The sequence below is a fragment of the Emys orbicularis genome, chromosome 8, assembly GCF_028017835.1.
Source record: "Emys orbicularis isolate rEmyOrb1 chromosome 8, rEmyOrb1.hap1, whole genome shotgun sequence".
Classification (NCBI taxonomy): Eukaryota; Metazoa; Chordata; order Testudines; family Emydidae; genus Emys; species Emys orbicularis.
In genome coordinates this window covers 36,339,456-36,359,973 of record NC_088690.1, presented here as the reverse complement: position 1 = coordinate 36,359,973, position 20,518 = coordinate 36,339,456, and the positions used below count along the sequence as shown (strand labels likewise).

The 20,518-nt window shown below is 44.3% G+C and overlaps 1 protein-coding gene across 1 annotated transcript in view; it reads right to left on the bottom strand.

Moving 5' to 3' along the window:
• TLCD4 (TLC domain containing 4) overlaps positions 1 to 16,691 on the bottom strand; it is a 38,531-nt gene extending 21,840 nt beyond the window's left edge. The window contains exons 1-2 of the mRNA XM_065409440.1: positions 16,537 to 16,691; positions 7,112 to 7,201 (exon numbers count right to left, since the gene is read on the bottom strand). Of these exons, the coding sequence (XP_065265512.1) occupies positions 7,112 to 7,201; positions 16,537 to 16,691 (245 nt within the window). The remainder of the gene's footprint in view (positions 1 to 7,111; positions 7,202 to 16,536) is intronic.
• Between the last annotated feature and the right edge of the window lie 3,827 nt (positions 16,692 to 20,518).

The following is a 20,518-nucleotide window of genomic DNA, read 5'->3' as shown; positions in this document are numbered from 1 at the left end:
AAGTAAATTAGTGACAGTTGTTTAGCTTCATATTTATTTGAGTTTTTTATAGAACCCATAAAAGCACACTAGCATGGCTCTTCTCTCAAAACTCCAGTACATAAGACAATAAGAACATAAGAATGGCCATACTGGGTCAGACCAAAGGTCCATCTGTATCCTGTCTGCCGACAGTGGCCAATGCCAGGTGCCCCAGAGGGAATGAACCTAACAGGAAGTGATCAAGTGATCTCTTTCCTGCCATCCATCTCCACCCTCTGACAAACAGAGGCTAGGGACACCATTCCTTACCCATCCTGGCTAATAGCCATTAATGGACTTAACCTCCATGAATTTATCTAGTTCTCTTTTAAACCCTGTTATAGTCCTAGCCTTCACAACCTCCTCAGACAAGGAGTTCCACAGGTTGACTGTTCGCTGTATGAAGAAGAACTTCCTTTTATTTGTTTTAAACCTGCTGCCCATTAATTTCATTTGGTGGCCCCTAATTCTTATATTATGGGAACAAGTAAATAACTTTTCCTTATTCACTTTCTCCCCACCACTCATGATTTTATAAACCTCTATCATATCTCCCCTTAGTCTCCTCTTTTCCAAGCTGAAAAGTCCTAGCCTCTTTAATCTCTCCTCATATGGGACCCGTTCCAAATGCCTAATCCTTTTAGGTCCCCTTCTCTGAAACTTTTCTAATGCCAGTATATCTTTTTTGAGATGAGGAGACCACATCTGTACATAGTATTCAATATGTGGGTGTATCATGGATTTATATAAGGGCAATAAGATATTCTCCGTCTTAGTCTCTGTCTTATTCTCTATCCCTTTTTTAATGATTCCTAACATCCTGTTTGCTTTTTTGACTGCCGCTGCACACTGCATGGACATCTTCAGAGAACTATCCATGATGACTCCAAGATCTCTTTCCTGATTAGTTATAGCTAAATTAGCCCCCATCATATTCTATATATAGTTGGGGTTATTTTTTCCAATGTGCATTACTTTGCATTTATCCATATTAAATTTCATTTGCCATTTTGTTGCCTAATCACTTAGTTTTGTGAGATCTTTTTGAAGTTCGTCACAGTCTGCTTTGGTCTTAACTATCTTGAGCAGTTTAGTATAGTCTGAAAACTTTGCCACCTCACTCCCTTTCTCCAGATCATTTATGAATAAGTTGAATATGATTGGTCCTAGGACTGACCCTTGGTGAACACCACTAGTGACCCCTCTCCATTCTCCATTCTGAAAATTTACCATTTATTCCTACCATTTGTTCCCTGTCTTTTAACCAGTTCTCAATCCATGAAAGGATCTTCCCTCTTATCCCATGACAACTTAATTTACGTAAGAGCCTTTGGTGAGGGACCTTGTCAAAGGCTTTTTGGAAATCTAAGTACACTGTGTCCACTGGATCCCCCTTGTCCACATGTTTGTTGACCCCTTCAAAGAACTCTAATAGATTAGTAAGACATGATTTCCCTTTACAGAAACCATGTTGACTTTTGCCCAACAAGTTATGTTCTTCTATGTGTCTGACAATTTTATTCTTTACTATTGTTTCAACTAATTTGCCTGGTACTGACATTAGACTTACTGGTCTGTAATTGCTGGGATCACCTCTAGAGCCCTTTTTAAATATTGGCATTACATTAGCTATCTTCCCGTCACTGGGTACAGAAGCTGATTTAAAGGACAGGTTACAAACCATAGTTAATAGTTCCGCAATTTCACATTTGAGTTCTTTCAGAACTCTTAGGTGAATGCCATCTGGTCCCGGTGACTTGTTACTGTTAAGTTTATCAATTAATTCTAAAACCTCCTCTAAAGACACTTCAGTCTGTGACAATTCCTCAGATTTGTCACCTACAAAGGACGGCTCAGGTTTGGGAATCTCCCTAACATCCTCAGCCGTGAAGACTGAAGCAAAGAATTCATTTAGTTTCTCTGCAATGACTTTATCGTCTTTAAGTGCTCCTTTTTTATCTCGATCGTCCAGGGGCCCCACTGGTTGTTTAGCAGGCTTCCTGTTTATGATGTACTTAAAAAACATTTTGTTATTACCTTTTGAGTTTTTGGCTAGCTGTTCTTCAAACTCCTTTTTAGCTTTTCTTATTACATTTTTACACTTAATTTGGCAGTGTTTATGCTCCTTTCTATTTACCTAACTAGGATTTGACTTCCACTTTTTAAAAGATGCCTTTTTATCTCTCACAGCTTCTTTTACATGGTTGTTGAGCCACGGTGGCTCTTTTTTAATTCTTTTACTGTGTTTTTTAATTTGGGATATACATTTAAGTTGGGCCTTGTAGCGGGGCAGTTACCCCGCTCCTGAAAGAAAAGGCTAGGCTGATTGGGGAAGCAGCCACAGCTGGGGCCATGCCCCAGTCAGGCCACAGCTGGCCCTATAAAAGGGCTGTGAGCCAGGTGCTAAGTCAGTCTCTCTCTAGCTGTGGCAAAAGAAGGATCTGGCTGCCTGGGAGCTTAGGGTACTGGGAGTAGAGCAGGATTGGGGAAAGGCAAGAGGAGCTGGGGAGCTCCAGCCTAGCAAATCCCCAGGATGTAGGCCTTGCTAAAGGCCTAAAGAAGGTACTGGGGCTACAGAGGTGCAGTCTGGGGTTAGGCAGAGGCAGCTGGTCCAAACCCCCATGCCGATGATGAGTGGCCATGACAGACTGCAGTTTGCCCCAGTGAGTGGGGACTAGATGACGACTGGCAGTAGTCACTGAGGCAAGGTGGGTGAGAGGGTTGGGGGTTCCCCACATCCCTTGGCCCGCGCCGCTTCCCGCAGCCCCCATTGGCCTGAAGCAGCGAACCACAGCCAGTGGAAGCCGCGATCGGCCGAACCTGCGGACGCGGCAGGTAAACAAACCGGCCTGGCACGGCACGGGCTTTCCCTGAACAAGCAGCGGACTGGCTTTGAGAACCACTGAGGTACAGGACATTTCCCTTGGACCCTTCTGGGAAAAGGTTCTCTTTGCGGCTGCCTTTCTTCAACCCTTTTAAATTTAGGGTAATACCTAGAGGAAGGCCAATATGGATGCGATGTCAAAGGTTGTCGCTCCCAGTCCTGCTAGTATCTGGCAGGCAATTCCCTATCATAATTCCTGGGTGAGGAAGGGTGATCTCACAGTCTGAAAGGTTGGAAAATACAGTCTCACTAATGCTCTTTGGGTTTGCTGACCCATCTCCTAGGACAGGAAGGTTAAGGAAAGGTATCAGGCCATTTGTAGCCTGATTTCAGATCCAAGGAAGTTACTAAGACTGACAATGATTTGGTTTAGCAAAAAGGACAAGATATTTCCCTGGGGAACCAGTAGGACAAGAGTCACATATTGCCAAGGAGGTTTATATAGCTACTGAATCAGGCAGCAATATGCAAGAACAGATATAACCAGTAAAAGACCACCATCTCAACCTGCCTGGAGCTGCCTAGACTGAGCTGCAGTTCTTCCTTTTCCTTCACAGAAACACAAAATTGCCATATCACATCAGACCAGTGGTCTTTCTATTCTAATATCATACTTCAAAGGAAGGTTCAAAAACTTCCATAGTGGACAGTTATAGAGTAGCCTGCTCATTGGTGAAGTTTCATATGAATTCCTGTCAGTTAGTGATTTACTTATGACCTGAAGACTTTCTTCCTCCCACCAATTTATCTCTCCTATTCTCATAACCTCTGACTTCTCCCTCATTTTCATCACCTTAAAAACAATACCTAAGTAGTCTATAAAGTCACAACTTGTATTAAGCAGAAAGGAAAAACTACTACTATGGAACCTTCTATACCATCAAGTAGTACACACAACTCAGTTGAATAATCACCTGATGTTTCATTATAACTCTTGTCCATCCACTTATCCCTATTGTTTGTTACATTTAATTATGTGTAATGCCTGAAATTAGATTCTAAATTCTTCGGTGCAGGGACAATTAAGTTTAAGATTCACATCCAGGCATTAAAACCCTGAAAGTTAACCCACCTAGCTGGGCCACACATAGATCCAGAAGCATTTCAGACGAAGCTACCCTAAAGGCCCTGGACCTAAGATTTTACACACAACTAACTCTGAAGGACAGGGTTGATTTGGACACTATCACATAGCCACCCACAATTATACACTGAGAGGGCATGTGGCAGAAGCAAGGAAGTGAAATTGGGGAGGAAGCATTTGGCCAAGTTATAACAAGCTTTTGAAAACTTGCAGTATGCATGTACTCAGTAGAGACTTTCTAGAGTTTAACAGCTAAAAGTCTCTGAAGATTTTATCCTCACAGAGCATGCTCAAGCCTCTCGCAGCTACTAATGCTGACCAGACTGCGCATGCACCATCTCCACAAAGCAATGGAGCCCAGGAACACTGGGTTTCAAAGGACTTTCTCTGTAATGGCTGCTCCAGGCCAATACCAATAATCAGTTTATGCAAAATAAAAATACTTAGCGCTTTATATCTTCAAAGTGCAATTCAAATTTTGACTTGTTTCTTGAAGGTGCTGCATGCTCTCAATTTCCATTGAAACCAATGGAAATCAAGGGAGCTTAGAATCTTGCAGGACAGAACCCTAAACAATTATAATAATATCCCTGTGAGAAAATAGTGAAAGTATTATCCCATTCTTACCAATGAAAAACAAACACAGCAATATTAAAGAACATGCCCAAAGCCACACAACAAGTCAGTGGCAAAGCTGTGATTAGAACTCATAACTTCATAACATCCAGTCCTGTTCAGTACACCAGACCATATTGCATTCTATTACTGATCTGTAAACAACTGAGCAGTATGAAATGCAGACCTTTGTTCTGTTCTTTTAAAACCAGATAAAATATTTTTTGCATTTAAGTTTAGTCTGATTCCCATGTTGTGATTCAGTTTAAAATAAAGTTATGGTGGAAAGAGGAGTTAAAGCTTTAAAAAAAAAAAGTTTAATTATACAGGTAAAGTCAACAGTTCTTCTTACATAGCTTTAAAGAAAGGAAAAAGTCAGTCCCAATAAAGGGTAACAGCTTCAACTTTCTGCTAACAATCTCATGAATCAACTCAAACAAAATCCTGTATTATACTGCAAAAGTCTGTTGGGGGCAGGGGGGAGACAAACACCAAGGACCAAAACTTATTTTCTTTTGAGTTTTTAAGTTCTAATGCAGGAAGATCTTCTAATTAGTTTGAGGAACTACTGGAAATCATTGACAGGAGGAGAGCAGCAGCATTTATTAGAGAGAGAACCTCTGCTGTACCACTATTGAGAAAAACCTTTTCAGAGGGGGTGGGGAGCTTGTAGGGATATTAAAGAAGGTACTAACAGTGATTCCCCCAAGTGACAGTGACCCCCTCATAATTTGTCCCCCACACTTTAAAATCCAACAGTTTCACCAAGTACAAAAATCTCTTGGGTCTTCTGTTAAAACTTGTAAGCTACTGTCTGTAGAAACCATTGATTATATCTATCCTGTGAAAGATACTTTACTACTGTGTAAAACTTACAAACAAGTTAACTGACTTTGTTCTTGAAGTAATTGATACAATGCAAACAAACACTATAAGCCGTTAAGTGACTTTCACTTCATTCAACGGCTCCTAGGACAGACCCCCACCCTCTGTGATTAAAGGGCCGGGAGTCTCAAATAAATTAGCACACACCCTGAAAGTGGTGGAGACAGTAAATTAAAATATGGTTAAGATATGGAATGTATGCTGATGAATGCTTGATATACATGAATGGTTAGGGAGGTGCCAGCCTAGAAAGGGAGTATCCATCGGCCGAAGAATGTGTCAAGTGGATGACCAGAAAACCCCCGGAGGGTAAACTGGGATCCACCCCATCACCTGGAAGGATGAGAAACACAAACTTTGGACAGTGTGGAGCCACAAGGAATGTGCCACTTTGGACAGGAATGTGCCATCTGCTGATTGAATCAGCAACAGCAGGATGAAACAGTTCCCATAGACTAACATAGGAATTAATTCCTATAAGAATGGACTCTAAAGACTGATGACTTTGAGTCTCTGGTTCTGCTGCCAACCTCCAGGAGCATCAGGTGCACCTGACACAGACTCGGCTCCATCCTCATGACCAAGATACCTGGCCAGTAACTTGGCATGAGCAACTTCTAGGCTGGTAACTATAACACCTATACAGAACTTAAATGAATGATTGTGTGAATGAACCTCTCTCTCTCTCTCTCTCTATATGTGTGTGTGTGTGTGTAAGAAATAAGTAGTCAAACAACGTTGTTTACTTTTATCTTTTGCTTTATCAGTATATTTGCAATAAATGTGGCATCTTTGCCTTATCCCTCTTAATAAGATCCTGCTGGTTTTTATTCTATTTATAACAAGCTGAAGAAAAACTGATATAGTGTCTTCATTTTACACTTAAAATCTCATCTAACTTTTGGTCATATTTTTCCCCCCTACAGACATTCAGACTGTGCAACCAACCTAATTCTCAATTACTAAGGGACAATCTCCACTCATTGATATATTTTGCTTTCCACAACCAAATCTCTGTACAACTTTTCATAAGTGATGTACCCAAGTATTTGGATTCTAATATCTAAACTGTATTGTTAAATCTATTCACCTAAATTTGGGTTATTGCTGATTATGTACACTATGTATCATATGACTTTTAAAAACTAACTCTTTTCCCAACCAGTGTATTATATAATTTTTTTAACATTAGCTTTAATAAAAATTTTATATCTTCGCTGTTTCACTTTTCAAGCAAAACAGTAAATAGACACACATGATGTTAAATCTGCAGTCACCTTTTTGATTGTTTACGGTTGTATTTTCAGAGCTGTGCATTAAAATTGGAGATGGAATTTCAATTAACTGTCCTGAGAAATGTGTGTCTAACTGTTCATACTACTTCGTAGAAACTGTTATACAGTAGGCTTATAATGGCATTTTAATTGGCAAAATAATTTGGATTTTACCAGATAATCAGGACAGACATATAAATGGCCCTCCACATTTTAAGAGAAACTGAGTGGTAATTTAGCTAGTTAATACTCTAACACGATAGCAACATTGGGAGACAAAGATGTGGGAAAATGGGAACAAAGAAAAAAGTCATATTCTTAAAGTCAGTTTGATATAACTTGTCTTACCAGACATGGTCAGCATTAACAGCTTCATCATACAACAAGATATATACACAAAAAGCACCAACCACCAAGGCATGGAAGGTGGATACTGTCCTGAAAAAAAGAAATATATATTACATTTGTGATTACCATTCTGACTGATACCACAATTTAGAATATACCATCTTAAGTGCAAGATGGTATATTTCCAAGGAAATTCTGAATGACATACAGAAGTTCTTGTACTATAAAGACATTTCATTTGTATATTATATCTAGCAGCTCATGGAATGACTTGTTTTTAATATAGACAGCAAAAGTATACATAGGGAAGGAGGAAAATATTTTTGGTGCAATCAGTGCTTCATTTTTTTTATAATGACAAAGTAGTTAAAACATAAAATTAACATACCTTGATAGCTGTCCCATTTACTGACACTTATCTGCAAAAGCAAACTCATGACTAAGCTCTTTAAATTCATTCTTCCAGCAGTAATCAACTTGTTAAATGAACCAAAAGGAGACTTCTTGTACTTTATACTGAATTCAAATTGGTCCATATATGCTATGTTAGCAGATTTCTGTTTGTAAGCACCAAATTTAACAGCTGGAATGCTTTTCTGTTCTTGTTTTTTTAGGTGGGTGGGGAAGGCCGTAGATTAAACAGAAACTCTAGCACTGACAGCTTCAGAGAAGGATAGTCTTGTGCATATGACCCAGCTTCTATGTCTCTCAGAACAAAATTGAATAGTACAAGACTGCAATTGCAAGACTTCAATACACAAATATGAGCATCATAGGTGTGCTGAGGGACTAGAAGCTATAGTATAAATGATAATGATTCAAGTCTGACAACTGCTGAACTTGAATTGATATGCAAACTAGATACAATCAACTTAGGCTTGAATAGAGACTGGGAATGGCTGAGCCATTACAAACATTGAATCTATCTCCCCATGTAAGTATTCTCACACTTCTTATCAAACTGTCTGTACTGGGCTATCTTGATTATCACTTCAAAAGTTTTTTCTCTTACTTAATTGGCCTCTCAGAGTTGGTAAGACAACTCTCACCTTTTCATGCTCTCTGTATGTGTATATATATATATCTCCTCAATATATGTTCCATTCTATGCATCCGAAGAAGTGGGCTGTAGCCCACGAAAGCTTATGCTCCAATAAATTTGTTAGTCTCTAAGGTGCCACAAGCAGGGCCGGCTCTGGCTTTCTGGCCACCCCAAGCAAAAAACAAACAAACAAACAAACAAACAAAAAACACACCACGGTGGCCAGAACAGCAAAGCCAAAAAAAAAACCTGCGGCGCGGCCGGAGCCAGGGTGCAGGGGGACTCCCTGCCCTGCAGATGTACCCCAGCTAGCGGGGGCAGGGGGAGGGAACAGGGGGAGAGAGAGAAGGGGGGCGGCCAGGGCTTCAGCGGGGCGCTGCCACGCAGCCCCTCCCGCCGTGCCCCCTGCCGGGAGGGCTCCACATCGCTCCGGTCGGCTGGGAGGGAAGGACGCGGGCTGCCCTGCCGGGCTTGCTGCAGGGCGCTCCCGTCCTCCGCGCCGCCGCCCCCTACAGGGCGGCCGGAGCGGAACAACAACAAACAAAACAAAACAAACAAAAAAAGCGGCCGTGCCGCCCTAGGATTGGGCGGAATGCCGCCTCCTACAAGCTGCCGCCCCAAGCACCAGCTTGCTCGGCTGGTGCCTGGAGCCGGCCCTGGCCACAAGTACTCCTGTTCTTTTTGCGGACATTACACAATTAACACTATATAATGCAACGCACACGTGTGTAAGGAGGCAAGGGGGACCCATCTTTGACTTGTGCATTTAAAATATTAATAATTTGGAAAAATCATTTTTCCATATATATCAACATTATCAGAGTCCCAAACACGGCTCTGCAGGATTTAAATGGAAAACTACTTGTTCCTCTCAAGCCTTTCCCCAAAGTTACTTTTCTTATTCTCCCTATTTACAAAATCCATTCTTCCTCTCAGAGTTGGTAAGACCCTTTACACCCATGAAGCGGCTACATGCAAAAGGGCTCATCCCATCAGCATGAATTCTGGAAGAAGGAAATAAGAATAGCTGACAAGAAAATTTTTCCTCTCTTTTTTGCTGTTTGGACTATGACAGGGCGAGAACTATGAAACAGAAACACAGATCTCCATGGTCAACCTAAAACACCTTCAGAGTGGACAGATTACTACAACTCTGTCACCTTTTGGAACCACAGACTGTAACTCATTTGTGTATAAAAGTTTACTTGGAAGTGTTATTTACTCCTTCTCATAACACAAGAACTAGGGGTCACCAAGTGAAATTAATAGGCAGCAGGTTTAAAATAAACAAAAGGAAATATTTCTTCACACAACACACAGTCAACCTGTGGAACTCTTTGCCAGAGGATGTTGTGAAGGCCAAGACTATAACAGGGTTCAAAAAGGAACTAGATAAATTCATGGAGGATAGGTCCATCAATGGCTATTAGCCAGGATGGGCAGGGATGGTGTCCCTAGCCTCTGTTTGCCAGAAGCTGGGAATGGGCGACAGGGGATGGATCACTTGATGATTACCTGTTCTGTTCATTCCCTCTGGGGCACCTGGCATTGGCCACTGTCAGAAGACAGGATACTGGGCTAGATGGACCTTTGATCTGACCCAGTATGCCCGTTCTTTTGTTCTTAACCTTATAATAACTCTCTCATTTATTTTTTAGTTAATAAATCTTTAGTTAGTTTATTACAGGATGGGCTACAAGTGTTGTCTTTGATGAGATATCTAAAGTACAAAGTGACCTGGGACTGGGAGAAACCTGAATATTTTGTGATCTTTGGTGTACTATCACTAAGTCCAGCTTGCCTGGGTGGCAAGATGGACTGGAAGGCCCAAGGAGACTGTCTGTGACTCTGTAAGGCTGTTATAGTGCTTTAGGAGTTCACATTTGTTACTGGGTTGGTGAAATCTAATTATCGATTTCCCACAATTTGGGACCCTTGCCCTGTTTCTTGACAGTCTGACCTGAGGTTGGCACTCAGGGTCGTGAACCACTCCAGACAGCGTGACAATCACCTGATGGGTAATTAAAGAACATGATAGACTTTGTACTTGTGAATCACAGGTGGAAATCAATTGTTGTTGTTGTGCAGATCATTTGCAGTTGATCATAAGTTAGTGCTGGCATCAATTGGGATGAAAAAAAAGTGCCAAGAACTAAGATCTATGATGTGGACAAATTGAAAGAGACAGGTATGAGGAAAGGATACAGAGAAGCCATGCAGAAAATCATAATACATCTGGTAAAAGAATAAATGAACATTGAAGAGACATGGAACAGTGTAAAAAATGGGATTACAAGAGTGGCTGAACAAATGTTGGGCTATAAGGCCAAAACAAAGAAAGAAAGGTAGAAAATGGATTAAATACTGCAAATGAGTGACAAGTGTAGGAAGCTGAAGGAGAATAAAGAGGAGGATGGAGAGTTTAAGAGCTAGTACAATAGGCTGACTAGAGATAAAACAGAAAGCAAAGACCGACAGGAACAACTGGATAAGTGAACATTGTAAAGAAGCAGAAGAATACACAAAGAGAAATGCAACACAAGGGTTGTATTGCAAGATAAGAGAACTGTGTAAGACATATGAATTGCAGATGTCAGTGGTGAAAGACAAGTGTGGATACATAACTGAGGATTAACAAGCAAAGAATAAGTGATGGAAAAATATTCTGAAGAGCCATACAATGTGCAGAACACAGAAGATGAAATGGTCCTGAACAAGCTTCCCAGCACAAATGAGGGAGAGAAAATACTGGAATTCTTAGAAGAAGTAGTAAATATCCCAATGGAAAGTTTCAAAAAGAAAAAGGAGCCAGGGAAGCGACAACATAACCAAAAGCTGCAGCAAGCAAGCAAGCAAGCAACACATGGTAAAGGCAATGCACAAGCTATTCAACGAGATTTACTAACATGAACATGGGCTGAGCGAATGGGGGAAAGCAACAGTAATACCAATCTATAAAAAAGGAGATAAGAGTGAATGCAAGAACTACAGAGGACTCAGCTTATTGACTGTGCTGGGAAAAGCATTCACCAAGACGTTGCAGAGATCAAAGAGGTGTGTGGAAATGGCACTTGAAAAGGAACAGGCCAGATTTAGATCAGAACAATGTACAGTAGATCTGTTATTTATGATAAGATAGATATAGGAGAGGTACATAGAACACAACCAAACCTGTTACAACACCTGTATAGACTTCAAAACAGGCTTTTGACAGCACTTGGCAGAAACAGTTATGGCAACTTATGACAATATATGGCATCTCAAAGAAACTTCTACAGCAAGTTGATGAGTGCAGTAAGAGTAGACATGAAGCAGAGTGGATCAGGACAACCGTAGGAGTGAGGCAAGGATACACACCATAATCAGTTTTGTTCAACTTGGTACTGGAAGCCGTAATTAGTGTAGTACTGAAAGATGAAACAGGAGGAGTCATGTTACGTTTTAGGATAATGCATAACCTTAGATTCGCAGACAATATTGACCAAGGAGCAGGGCCGGCTCTAGGCACCAGCAAACCAAGCACCTGCTTGGGGCGGCACATTTTCAAGGGCGGCATTCTGGCCTTTTTTTTTTTTTTTTTTTGCTTCCGACAGCAAAAGCCTAGAGCTGGCCCTGGCAGCAGCAGCGCGTGGTGTGCAGGGGGCGCCCTGGGGCCGCTGCGGTTCGCGCCGCAGGGGAGCAGCACCCGCACCTTGTGGCTGGGCCGGGCAGGCTCCGAGCAGGGGACACTTGGGCTGGGGGCCGCCCCGTGGGGCACTTGGAGCCACCTGCGGTTGCCACAGGGCTGCCGCCCCCCAGCGCCGTAGCCGGGGCTGGGGGAAGCGGCCCGAGCCACCCAGGGACTGCAGCAGGGCGGCCAGAAGCAGCAGCAGCAGTGGGGCCATAGAGGGCGCGGCGCTGCCGTGTGGGGCCAGCATCCCGCTCTCTGGGACTCCGCTCCCTCTGGGACTGCCCTGCCCCGGCTCCTCAGCCCCCTGCCGGGGCGGTCCCCCGGCTCTGCCCTCCCGGGTCCCGGCCGGTCCTGGAGGCAGGAGCCCTGGCTGGAAGGACCCTGGGCTGAGGCGCGGCCCAGGAGCCCCGCTGCTTATGCCGACCCTGCCAGACCCGGACTGGCTGGAGGCGAGGGGGGGAGCGGGTGGAGTCAGCACTGGTGGGGGGGAGCCCAGGGCTGGGGCGGCAGGGGGTGCGGGGGGGGGGGGGAAGAGAGAGCCCAGGACTGAGGTGGCAGGGGGCTAGGGGGTGAGAGCCCAGGGCTGGGGTGGAGGGGCAGCCAAAAAATTTTCTGCTTGGGGCGGCAAAAAACCTAGAGCCAGCCCTGCAAAGGAGGATTTACAGATAGTAATTGACAAGGTAGATCAGGAAAGCAAAAAATTCAGATTGAAGAACAGCATGGAGAAGAGAAAAATTATGGCAACTGGAAGACAAGAGAAAGAACTAAAGATCAAACTCAGAGACAAAAAATCAGAACACATGGGAAAAAATTGTGTGCCTTGGAGGACCAGTATTGAAGAACGGGAATTGTGAAGATGTTATCAAAAATAAAATCAGACTAGCAGTATCTGAAGGGAGTCTGTCACTCATTTAAATGACATCTTGGAATGTCTAAATTCATCAGCCATTGATGGAGGAGAGGGTATTACCACTTCATCTGGTGAGTACTGGTTAAAAGATAGGCAACAAAGGGCAGGAATAAATGGTCAGTTTTCAGAATGGAGAGAGGTAAATAGTGGTGTCCCCAGGGGTCTGTACTGGGACCAGTACTATTCAACATATTCATAAATGATCTGGAAAAAGAGGTAAACAGTGAGGTGGCAAAATTTGCCAATGATACAAAACTACTCAAGATAGTTAAGTCCAAAGCAGACCGCAAAGACTTACAAAAGGATCTCACAAAACTGGGTGACTGGGCAACAAAATGGCAGATGAAATTCAGTGTTGATAAATGCAAAGTAATGCACATTGGAAAACATAATCCCAACTATACATATAAAATGATGGGGTCTAAATTAGCTGTAACCACTCAAGAAAGAGATTTTTGCATCATTGTGGATAGGTCTCTGAAAACATCCACTCAATGTGCAGCAGCAGTCAAAAAAGCGAACAGAATGTTGGTAATCATTAAGAAAGGGATTGATAATAAGACAGAAAATATCATATTGTCGCTACACAAATCCATGGTACACCCACATCTTGAATATTGCAGATGTGGTTGTGGTTGCCCCATCTCAAAAAAGATATATTGGAATTGGAAAAGATTCAGAAAAAGGACAACAAAAATAATTAGGATTATGGGACAGCTTCCATGTGAGAAGAGATTAATAAGACTGGGACTTTTCAGCTTGGAAAAGAGAAGACTAAAGGGGGATATGATAGAGATCTATAAAACCCTGACTGGCATGGAGAAAATAAATAAGGAAGTGTTATTTACTCTTCTCATTATACAAGAACTAGACGTCAATAAATGAAATTAATAAGCAGCAGGTTCAAAATAAACAAAAGGAAATATTTCTTCACACAATGCACAGTCAACCTGTGGAACTCCTTGCCAGAGAATGTTGTGAAGGCCAAGACTATAACAGTGTTCAAAAAAGAACTAAATAAGTTCATGGATGATAGGTCCATCAATGGCTATTAGCCAGGATGGACAGGGATGACGTCCCTAACCTCTGTTTGCCAGAAGCTGGGAATGGGAGACAGGGGATGGATCACTTGATGATTACCTGTTCTGTTCATTCCCTCTGGGGCACCTGGCATTGGCCACTGTTGGAAGACAGGATACTGGGCTAGATGGACCTTTGGTCTGACCCAGTACGGCCGTTCTTATGTACAAGGAAATGGTAGTTTGAGGGGTGGTCTCCTTATCTGTCCTAGCTTTGTGTTCCGTCTTTTCCTGCAAGGGAATGGTTTGAGGTGGTAAAGATTGTGTTTCTCTATCATCCCGGTGGGCTAGGCGCAGAGCCCCAGAAAATTTCTGTTTGCAGGCAGCCCAGGGATCCCAGTATGGCCATTGTGGGGCTCCATATGGGAGAGGAGGTGGCATCCAGGATTGTTCCCACCATCTGTGATGACCTCCCCAGGCTTCCTCCTTGTCTCTATGACTAACATAGAATGGGTTCCTATAAAGGTGGGTGGGAGAGCCCTACACCGAAATATGAGAGGCTGAATGGACTCATTGGAGGTCCCCTTCATCTTCCATTGAACTATGAGGAGGAAGAGCCCCAGCTGAAAACATTGCAAGGAGTCAGGCAGTACTGGTGACATATGAATGTCCGGTGATCGAGCGGGTCTCGGTGCCAAGAGGCATTTGGTGCCCATGATCAGCAGCGATTCCTGTTCCTCTGCTACAGTCAAGTCCTTCAAGTACCTAACTTCTTGAGGTACTGAATAAAGCATTGGTACCAATGTGATGATCTCTCTCAAAGTGGACAGTACCAAAGGTTTGGATTGCTCCAACAAGGGCACAGACAGAGGCAGATGCTTCGACTTACAGCATACCAAGAGACCTGTCATGGGGCAGTACTGGAGGTAGGGTTGTGTCCAGTTATACCGGCTGGAGGAATGTCTCTCCTTGCCATCTCTGACATGCCCAGATGGTACTAAAGCTTGCTTGGAGCTGAGTTTGTTCTTAGAAGAGCTATGGGGTTTCCTGGCTCCACTGGTACCGCCGGGGTAGCCTGTAGCCTGAATGGTACTGGGCAGAGAGGTCGACAATTCTGAGACCATTGACCCAGTGGGATATCGATGTCTTTTAGGAAGAGACTCCCTGCAAGGTGAGTTGGAGTTCCTCTTCCTGGGGCTTCTGGAGGTCTCAGAAACCTTCCCTTTTCTGGGGGAGTGATGAACTGAGGTTGACAGGGCACTGGATGTGTATGGAGACTGATGTACTGGAGGGGAAGTCTCCTGACCTGCCTCTGAAGCAGATAAAAGAGAACACGCCATCATAAGCCTCAGCTTGATCTTCCAGTTCTTCCTCACCCTGCATTTAAGGGCTAAACAGAAGTTACGCTCCAGTGAGATGTGCGAGTCTTCCAGGCAGCGAACACACTTGGAGTGGTCATTGCTAGCCGGGATGGCCTCCCGGCAAGTGAGGCATAATTTAAAAGAGCTGAGCATATCCTCCCCAGGAAAGCAAACCTTCCGAAAGGAAGGAGAAATAAAAATGTAAAAACTAAACTAAACAGCTATACTAAGCTAAACTAACAATAAAATTTTAATAGATGAGGCACACTCAAGGTGGACACACTAGAGCTCCATCTCAGGCTGAGGCTGATGAAAAGGAACTAAGGGTGATTCACCCGTCCAGTCGGATGTAGCCTCAGTGCGGGGCACGAGGCTGTGTAGGGTGCATGCACAAGTCAAATGGACACTGCCAGCAGAAATCTCCAATTGAAAACACATGCTGTAGCGGGGTGGTCACCCCGCTCCTGCCCGGAGGGGTTAAAAGCAGCCCTGGAGAGGGCTGTGGCTGGGGAAAGGCTGACTGGGGAAGCAGCCACAGCTGAGGCCACACCCCAATCAGACCACAGCTGGCCCTATAAAAGAGCTGTGAGCCAGGAACTCTAGACACACTCTCTCTCTAGCTCCTTAGAGAGAGAAGGACCTGGCTGCCTGGGAAGCGGAGAAGGGTACCTAGTGTGGAGCAGTGCTGGGGAAAGGCAGAGGGAGCTGGGGAGCTCCAGCCTAGCTAAGCCCCAGACTGCAGGCCAAGTTAAGGGTCCACAAGGGTACTAGGGCTGCAGAGGGGCAGCCCAGGAATAGGCAGAGGCAGCTGGTCCAACCCCCCCTTGCCGATGATGAGTGGTTTATAGACTGCAGTCTGCCCCAGGGAGTGGGGGCTAGATGAAGACTGGCAGTAGCCAGTGAGGCAAGGTGGGGATAGGGGGTTGGGGGCTCCCCTGGGAGGGCAGACCCAGAGACGGAGGGGTTAGTGCTGGGGGCAGAACCCTGGTATACAAAGGCACCGGGGTCCGGCGAGGGATACGGGGGCCAGCGGCAGGTGAGACACCGGCTTGCAGAGGGCGCTCTGGGCTGGAAGAGCTAATTCCCGAGACAACCAGCAGGAGGCGCCGCGCCAGTGTGTCGTCACCCTGCCACACATGCACATGTGAAGCGGAGCACCCATAAGAGGGACACTACTCAAAGAAGAAAGAAGACCTCTTACATACACATTCCTTCTTTGCACGCCTTAACAAAGCTAGATGTAATCCAGCATTTACAGTAAACTGGAGGGAATTTTGCTTAGATCTTCACATAGGTTTTGGGAGATGGGGGTATTTTCATAATTTTTACATCCTCAGTTATATGCTGTTATATATTTGGGAGCTTGAAAATTACTAAATTTCTGAATCAATTCATTATTTGTATTTATTTTTAAACACTTTACCTTGAATTCCATTCAATCTTCCTTTTTTGGTTGAGATTATTAAAAGCAGGAGTTATTCTTGTTGATGCCCAAGAACTTAGAACATGGAACAGAAGCTGAAATATGGTAAAACTGGTAACAGCAGTGCCAATAATCAGTTTGTTGAAGGTAGCCATTATTCTTCAGCCTGTTAATTGGAATGGCAGAATTACTGTCTCAGTCCAGACATAGTTTAATCAATTTTGTTTAAGTAGCTGCAAAAAGAATTTTAAGCCTCCAAGATAGTAATTTAAGTAGAAACAAAAATAAAATGTAGTGCTACACAGAACACAATAATCTTCAGATGTAAAACAGTGATATATTAAGTAGCCATTTGAGTTGCCCTATTAAATAGTGAATGTGTTCAGTCTGTACCTGAGGCGAGGGAAGGAGAGGTGGGGAAGAAGCGCAAACAATTTTTTGGACATTCCTAGATATTTTCTAGACCGGGGTAGGCAAACTATGGCCCGGGGGCTCATCTGGCCCTTCAGACGTTTTAATCCGGCCCTCGAGCTCCCGCCGGGGAGCAGGGTCCAGGGCTTGCCCCACTCCGACGTTCCAGTCAGGGAGTGGGGTCAGGAGCTTGCCCCGCTCCGCATGTGCTGTGGCTTCTGGAAGCAGCAGCATGTCCCCCCGCCCCCCAGCTCTGGCTCCTATACATAGGGGCAACCAGGGGGCTCCACACACTGCCCCGCCCCAAGTACCGCCTCCAAAGCTCCTATTGGCCGGGAACTGCAGCCAATGGGAGCTGTCTGGCTGCGCCTCTGCGTAGGAGCTGGAGGGGGGACATGCCACTGCTTCCAGGAGCTGCTTGAGGTAAGCGCCAACCAGAGCCTGACCCCCTCCTGTGCCCCAACCCCCTGCACCAGCCCTGATACCCCTCCCGCCCTCCGAACCCCTTGGTCCCAGCCCGGAGCACCCTCCTGCACTCCCAACCCTCATCCCCAGCCCCACCCCAGAGCCCGCACCCCCAGCTGGAGCTACACCCCAACCCCCAGCCCAGAGCCCCCTCCCGCAGCTTGAACTCCTCATTTCTGGCTCCACCCCAGAGCCCGCACCCCCAGCTAGAGCCCCTCTCCCCCTCCTGCACCCCAACCCCCAATTTCATGCACATTCATGGCTCGCCATACAATTTCCATACCCAGAGGTGGTGCTCAGGCCAAAAAGTTTGCCCACCCCTGTTCTAGACAGACATAGCTGACAAAGGCTCCAGTTGTGGAACTAGGAGTCCGGTGGCACCTTAAAGAGTAACAAATTTATTTGGGCATAAGCTTTTGTGGGTAAAAAACCTCACTTCTTCAGATGCATCTGAAAGCTTATGCCCAAATAAATCTGTTAGTCTTTAAGGTGCCACCGGACTCCTTGTTGTTTTTGTGGATACAGACTAACACGGCTACCCCCTGATACTTGAGTTATGGAACTATTATTTCAGACTTATGGAAAGAATTTCAGCACCATTCTCAGGGATTTAACCATCTGACTTCAACAGAAGTTAGAGGGATTTGCAAAACTAAATTCCCATACACCATATAGAAGAGAAAAAAAAAACCAGTTATCCCCAACTAGAGCTTCCATACTGAACTCCATTTACATTCCTGTATCCCAAAAATAATCCAACCCTTTCACAAGAGAAGCTAAACAAAAGAAAGACAGGATAACTCATAGCCCTGGTCTACACTGGGAGGGGGGCGGGGGGTTGACCTAAGATACACAACTTCAGCTACGCGAATAGCGTAGCTGAAGTCGGCGTATCTTAGGTCGACTTACCTGGCCGTGAGGACGGCGGCAAGTCGACCACCGCCACTCCCCTGTCGACTCCACTTCCACCTCTTGCGAGCTGGAGTTCCGGAGTCAACGGGGAGCGCGTTCGGGGATCGATTTAGCCGCGTCTAGATGAGACGCGATAAATTGATCCCCGATAGCTCAATCTCTACCCGCCAATCCAGCAGGTAGTGAAGACCTGCCCGTAGTAATTAAAAGATTTAAATACTTTCAAAGGCAATATTCTTAAACTGTCTTAAGAGACCAGCATATAGAAATAGCTTTTAAGTGTATTTTGAAGACCTTAAATCTAATTAAAGCACTGCTGCTTAACCAAGACTTTGACTAATATTTCACACATGGTAATAACTGTCTAATAGTCAGCATCTTTCTCTAGAATGTCCTAGAAGTAGAGTCTTTCTATATAAAAAAAGGGGCAGGAAATGCCCATACCACCTTCCCTCTGTTCCCCTGGAGCTGGCAATAGCCAATGGGAATTATTTGCTTACACTCCATCTGCAGTCAGTGTATTAGGTATACGTACACTAACTTGTGGAAGCAGTAGTTGGGCCTGTTTAGTAAATCTGTGGAATACTTTGAGGTGTGTGACAGAGCTGTGATCATGTATGAAGAGATCTGTATCTTGCTCCTTCATGTGAAAACAGGGATGCATGTATACCTTCAGTATGAATAATTTCTATGCAGAATTGTGTAGGTTATGTCAGTAGCAGAGCATAGGGCTTTTACTACAAGAGATATTGTCAGCAGTGAGGTGGAATATGAGAGGATTCTTATGATGGTTAAGTAAAGTGTAGGTTGAGACAGTATCATGTGAGTATGTGTAAGAGAGGTATAAAAGGCTGTGAAGTGACTTTTAAATTGTATAGGTGTGGTGTTCTTTCTGGGGAGTTGACCAAGTGTGTGAGCCTATGCCAGGATCTGGAACCTCCTGAATTTTATAGTGCCACCGGCCAGCATGAGGTATTGCTCAAAGAGAGTAGAGGGAAGGTGGCATAGAGAACTTTCAAACAGACAAGCAAACAACAAACTTTTAATAGTGTTAAATGGAATCCTGCGGGTGAGAGTGAATGGGTTGTAAAAAGAGAGGAAGAGTTTGTACATTTCAGCAACTGAGGGGTTGATAGAATAAAGATATTATTATTAACGTGGTGTATTGGGACACTGCTAAAAGACAACAGAGTTAAGGTTGCCTGGGCACTTTAACTGTACATTTCATGTTTTTCAGAAATTTGAATTTTGCTCAACTCAGCATTCTGCAAGGAGATGACATACCACCAAGCAATCTTCACTCTGCATTAACGTAGTTTTTTGCCAATGAATTTTAGCTTTTTTGAACAGGCAAAGATAAGTTGTTGGTAGGAGTCAGTAGTCATTTAGGCAGTTGTACATATCAAGTCCCACAATTTGCATACCAAGCCAGCAAGGCCTACCCACCCCATCCACCAAGGCCAAACCAGCCCTGCTTTGACACACATCCACAACCACACTCCTGACCCATTCACTGCATTCCCCCCTCCAACCTGGCCCGCTTCCCATTACTGTGCCCTGGCCCTCACCAACGAGCAGGGAACACATCCCACCGAAGTCTTCACTCCTTGGTATCCAAACATTTCTATTGCTGTTACTTCCCACCTCCAACCTCTATCCCCAATAACATGACTCACATGGAGTACTGGAGTGAAGGATAACTATGTTATAGTGGACTGGTATTCCGGGTCATGTTTCAGAATGATTGGAAGGTGGAGTGTGTGGCCGTACCAGCAAGAGATAGGGTTTCTGTTCCAAAATACGGACAATTTTATGTCTCAGAAAAAGATCCTCTGATCCCTGTCCAACAGATGTACCTCACCTCCAAGAAACAGTGAGGCAAGAGAGCTTGTAATGTTTCTATGGCAAACAGTACACATTTTCCAGTCATCCATGAACCCTCCAATTTCCCAATTAGTGTTCTTCCAATACTTAGTACTAGCTTTCACATTGCCCCTGTAGTCATTATTCAGATGCTCAGACAGATCAGAGAAAACTTTCACAGCTCTCGGACATAAATCTCTGATGTGGTCCAAATCTCCTTTCATACATTATTCCTGGTGTACACCTGGGACAAGGCTCAGATCATTTCCATCCAAGTGAATCACCACAATGTCCAATAGATCACAACCTCTTCATCACCAGTTAGATGCTG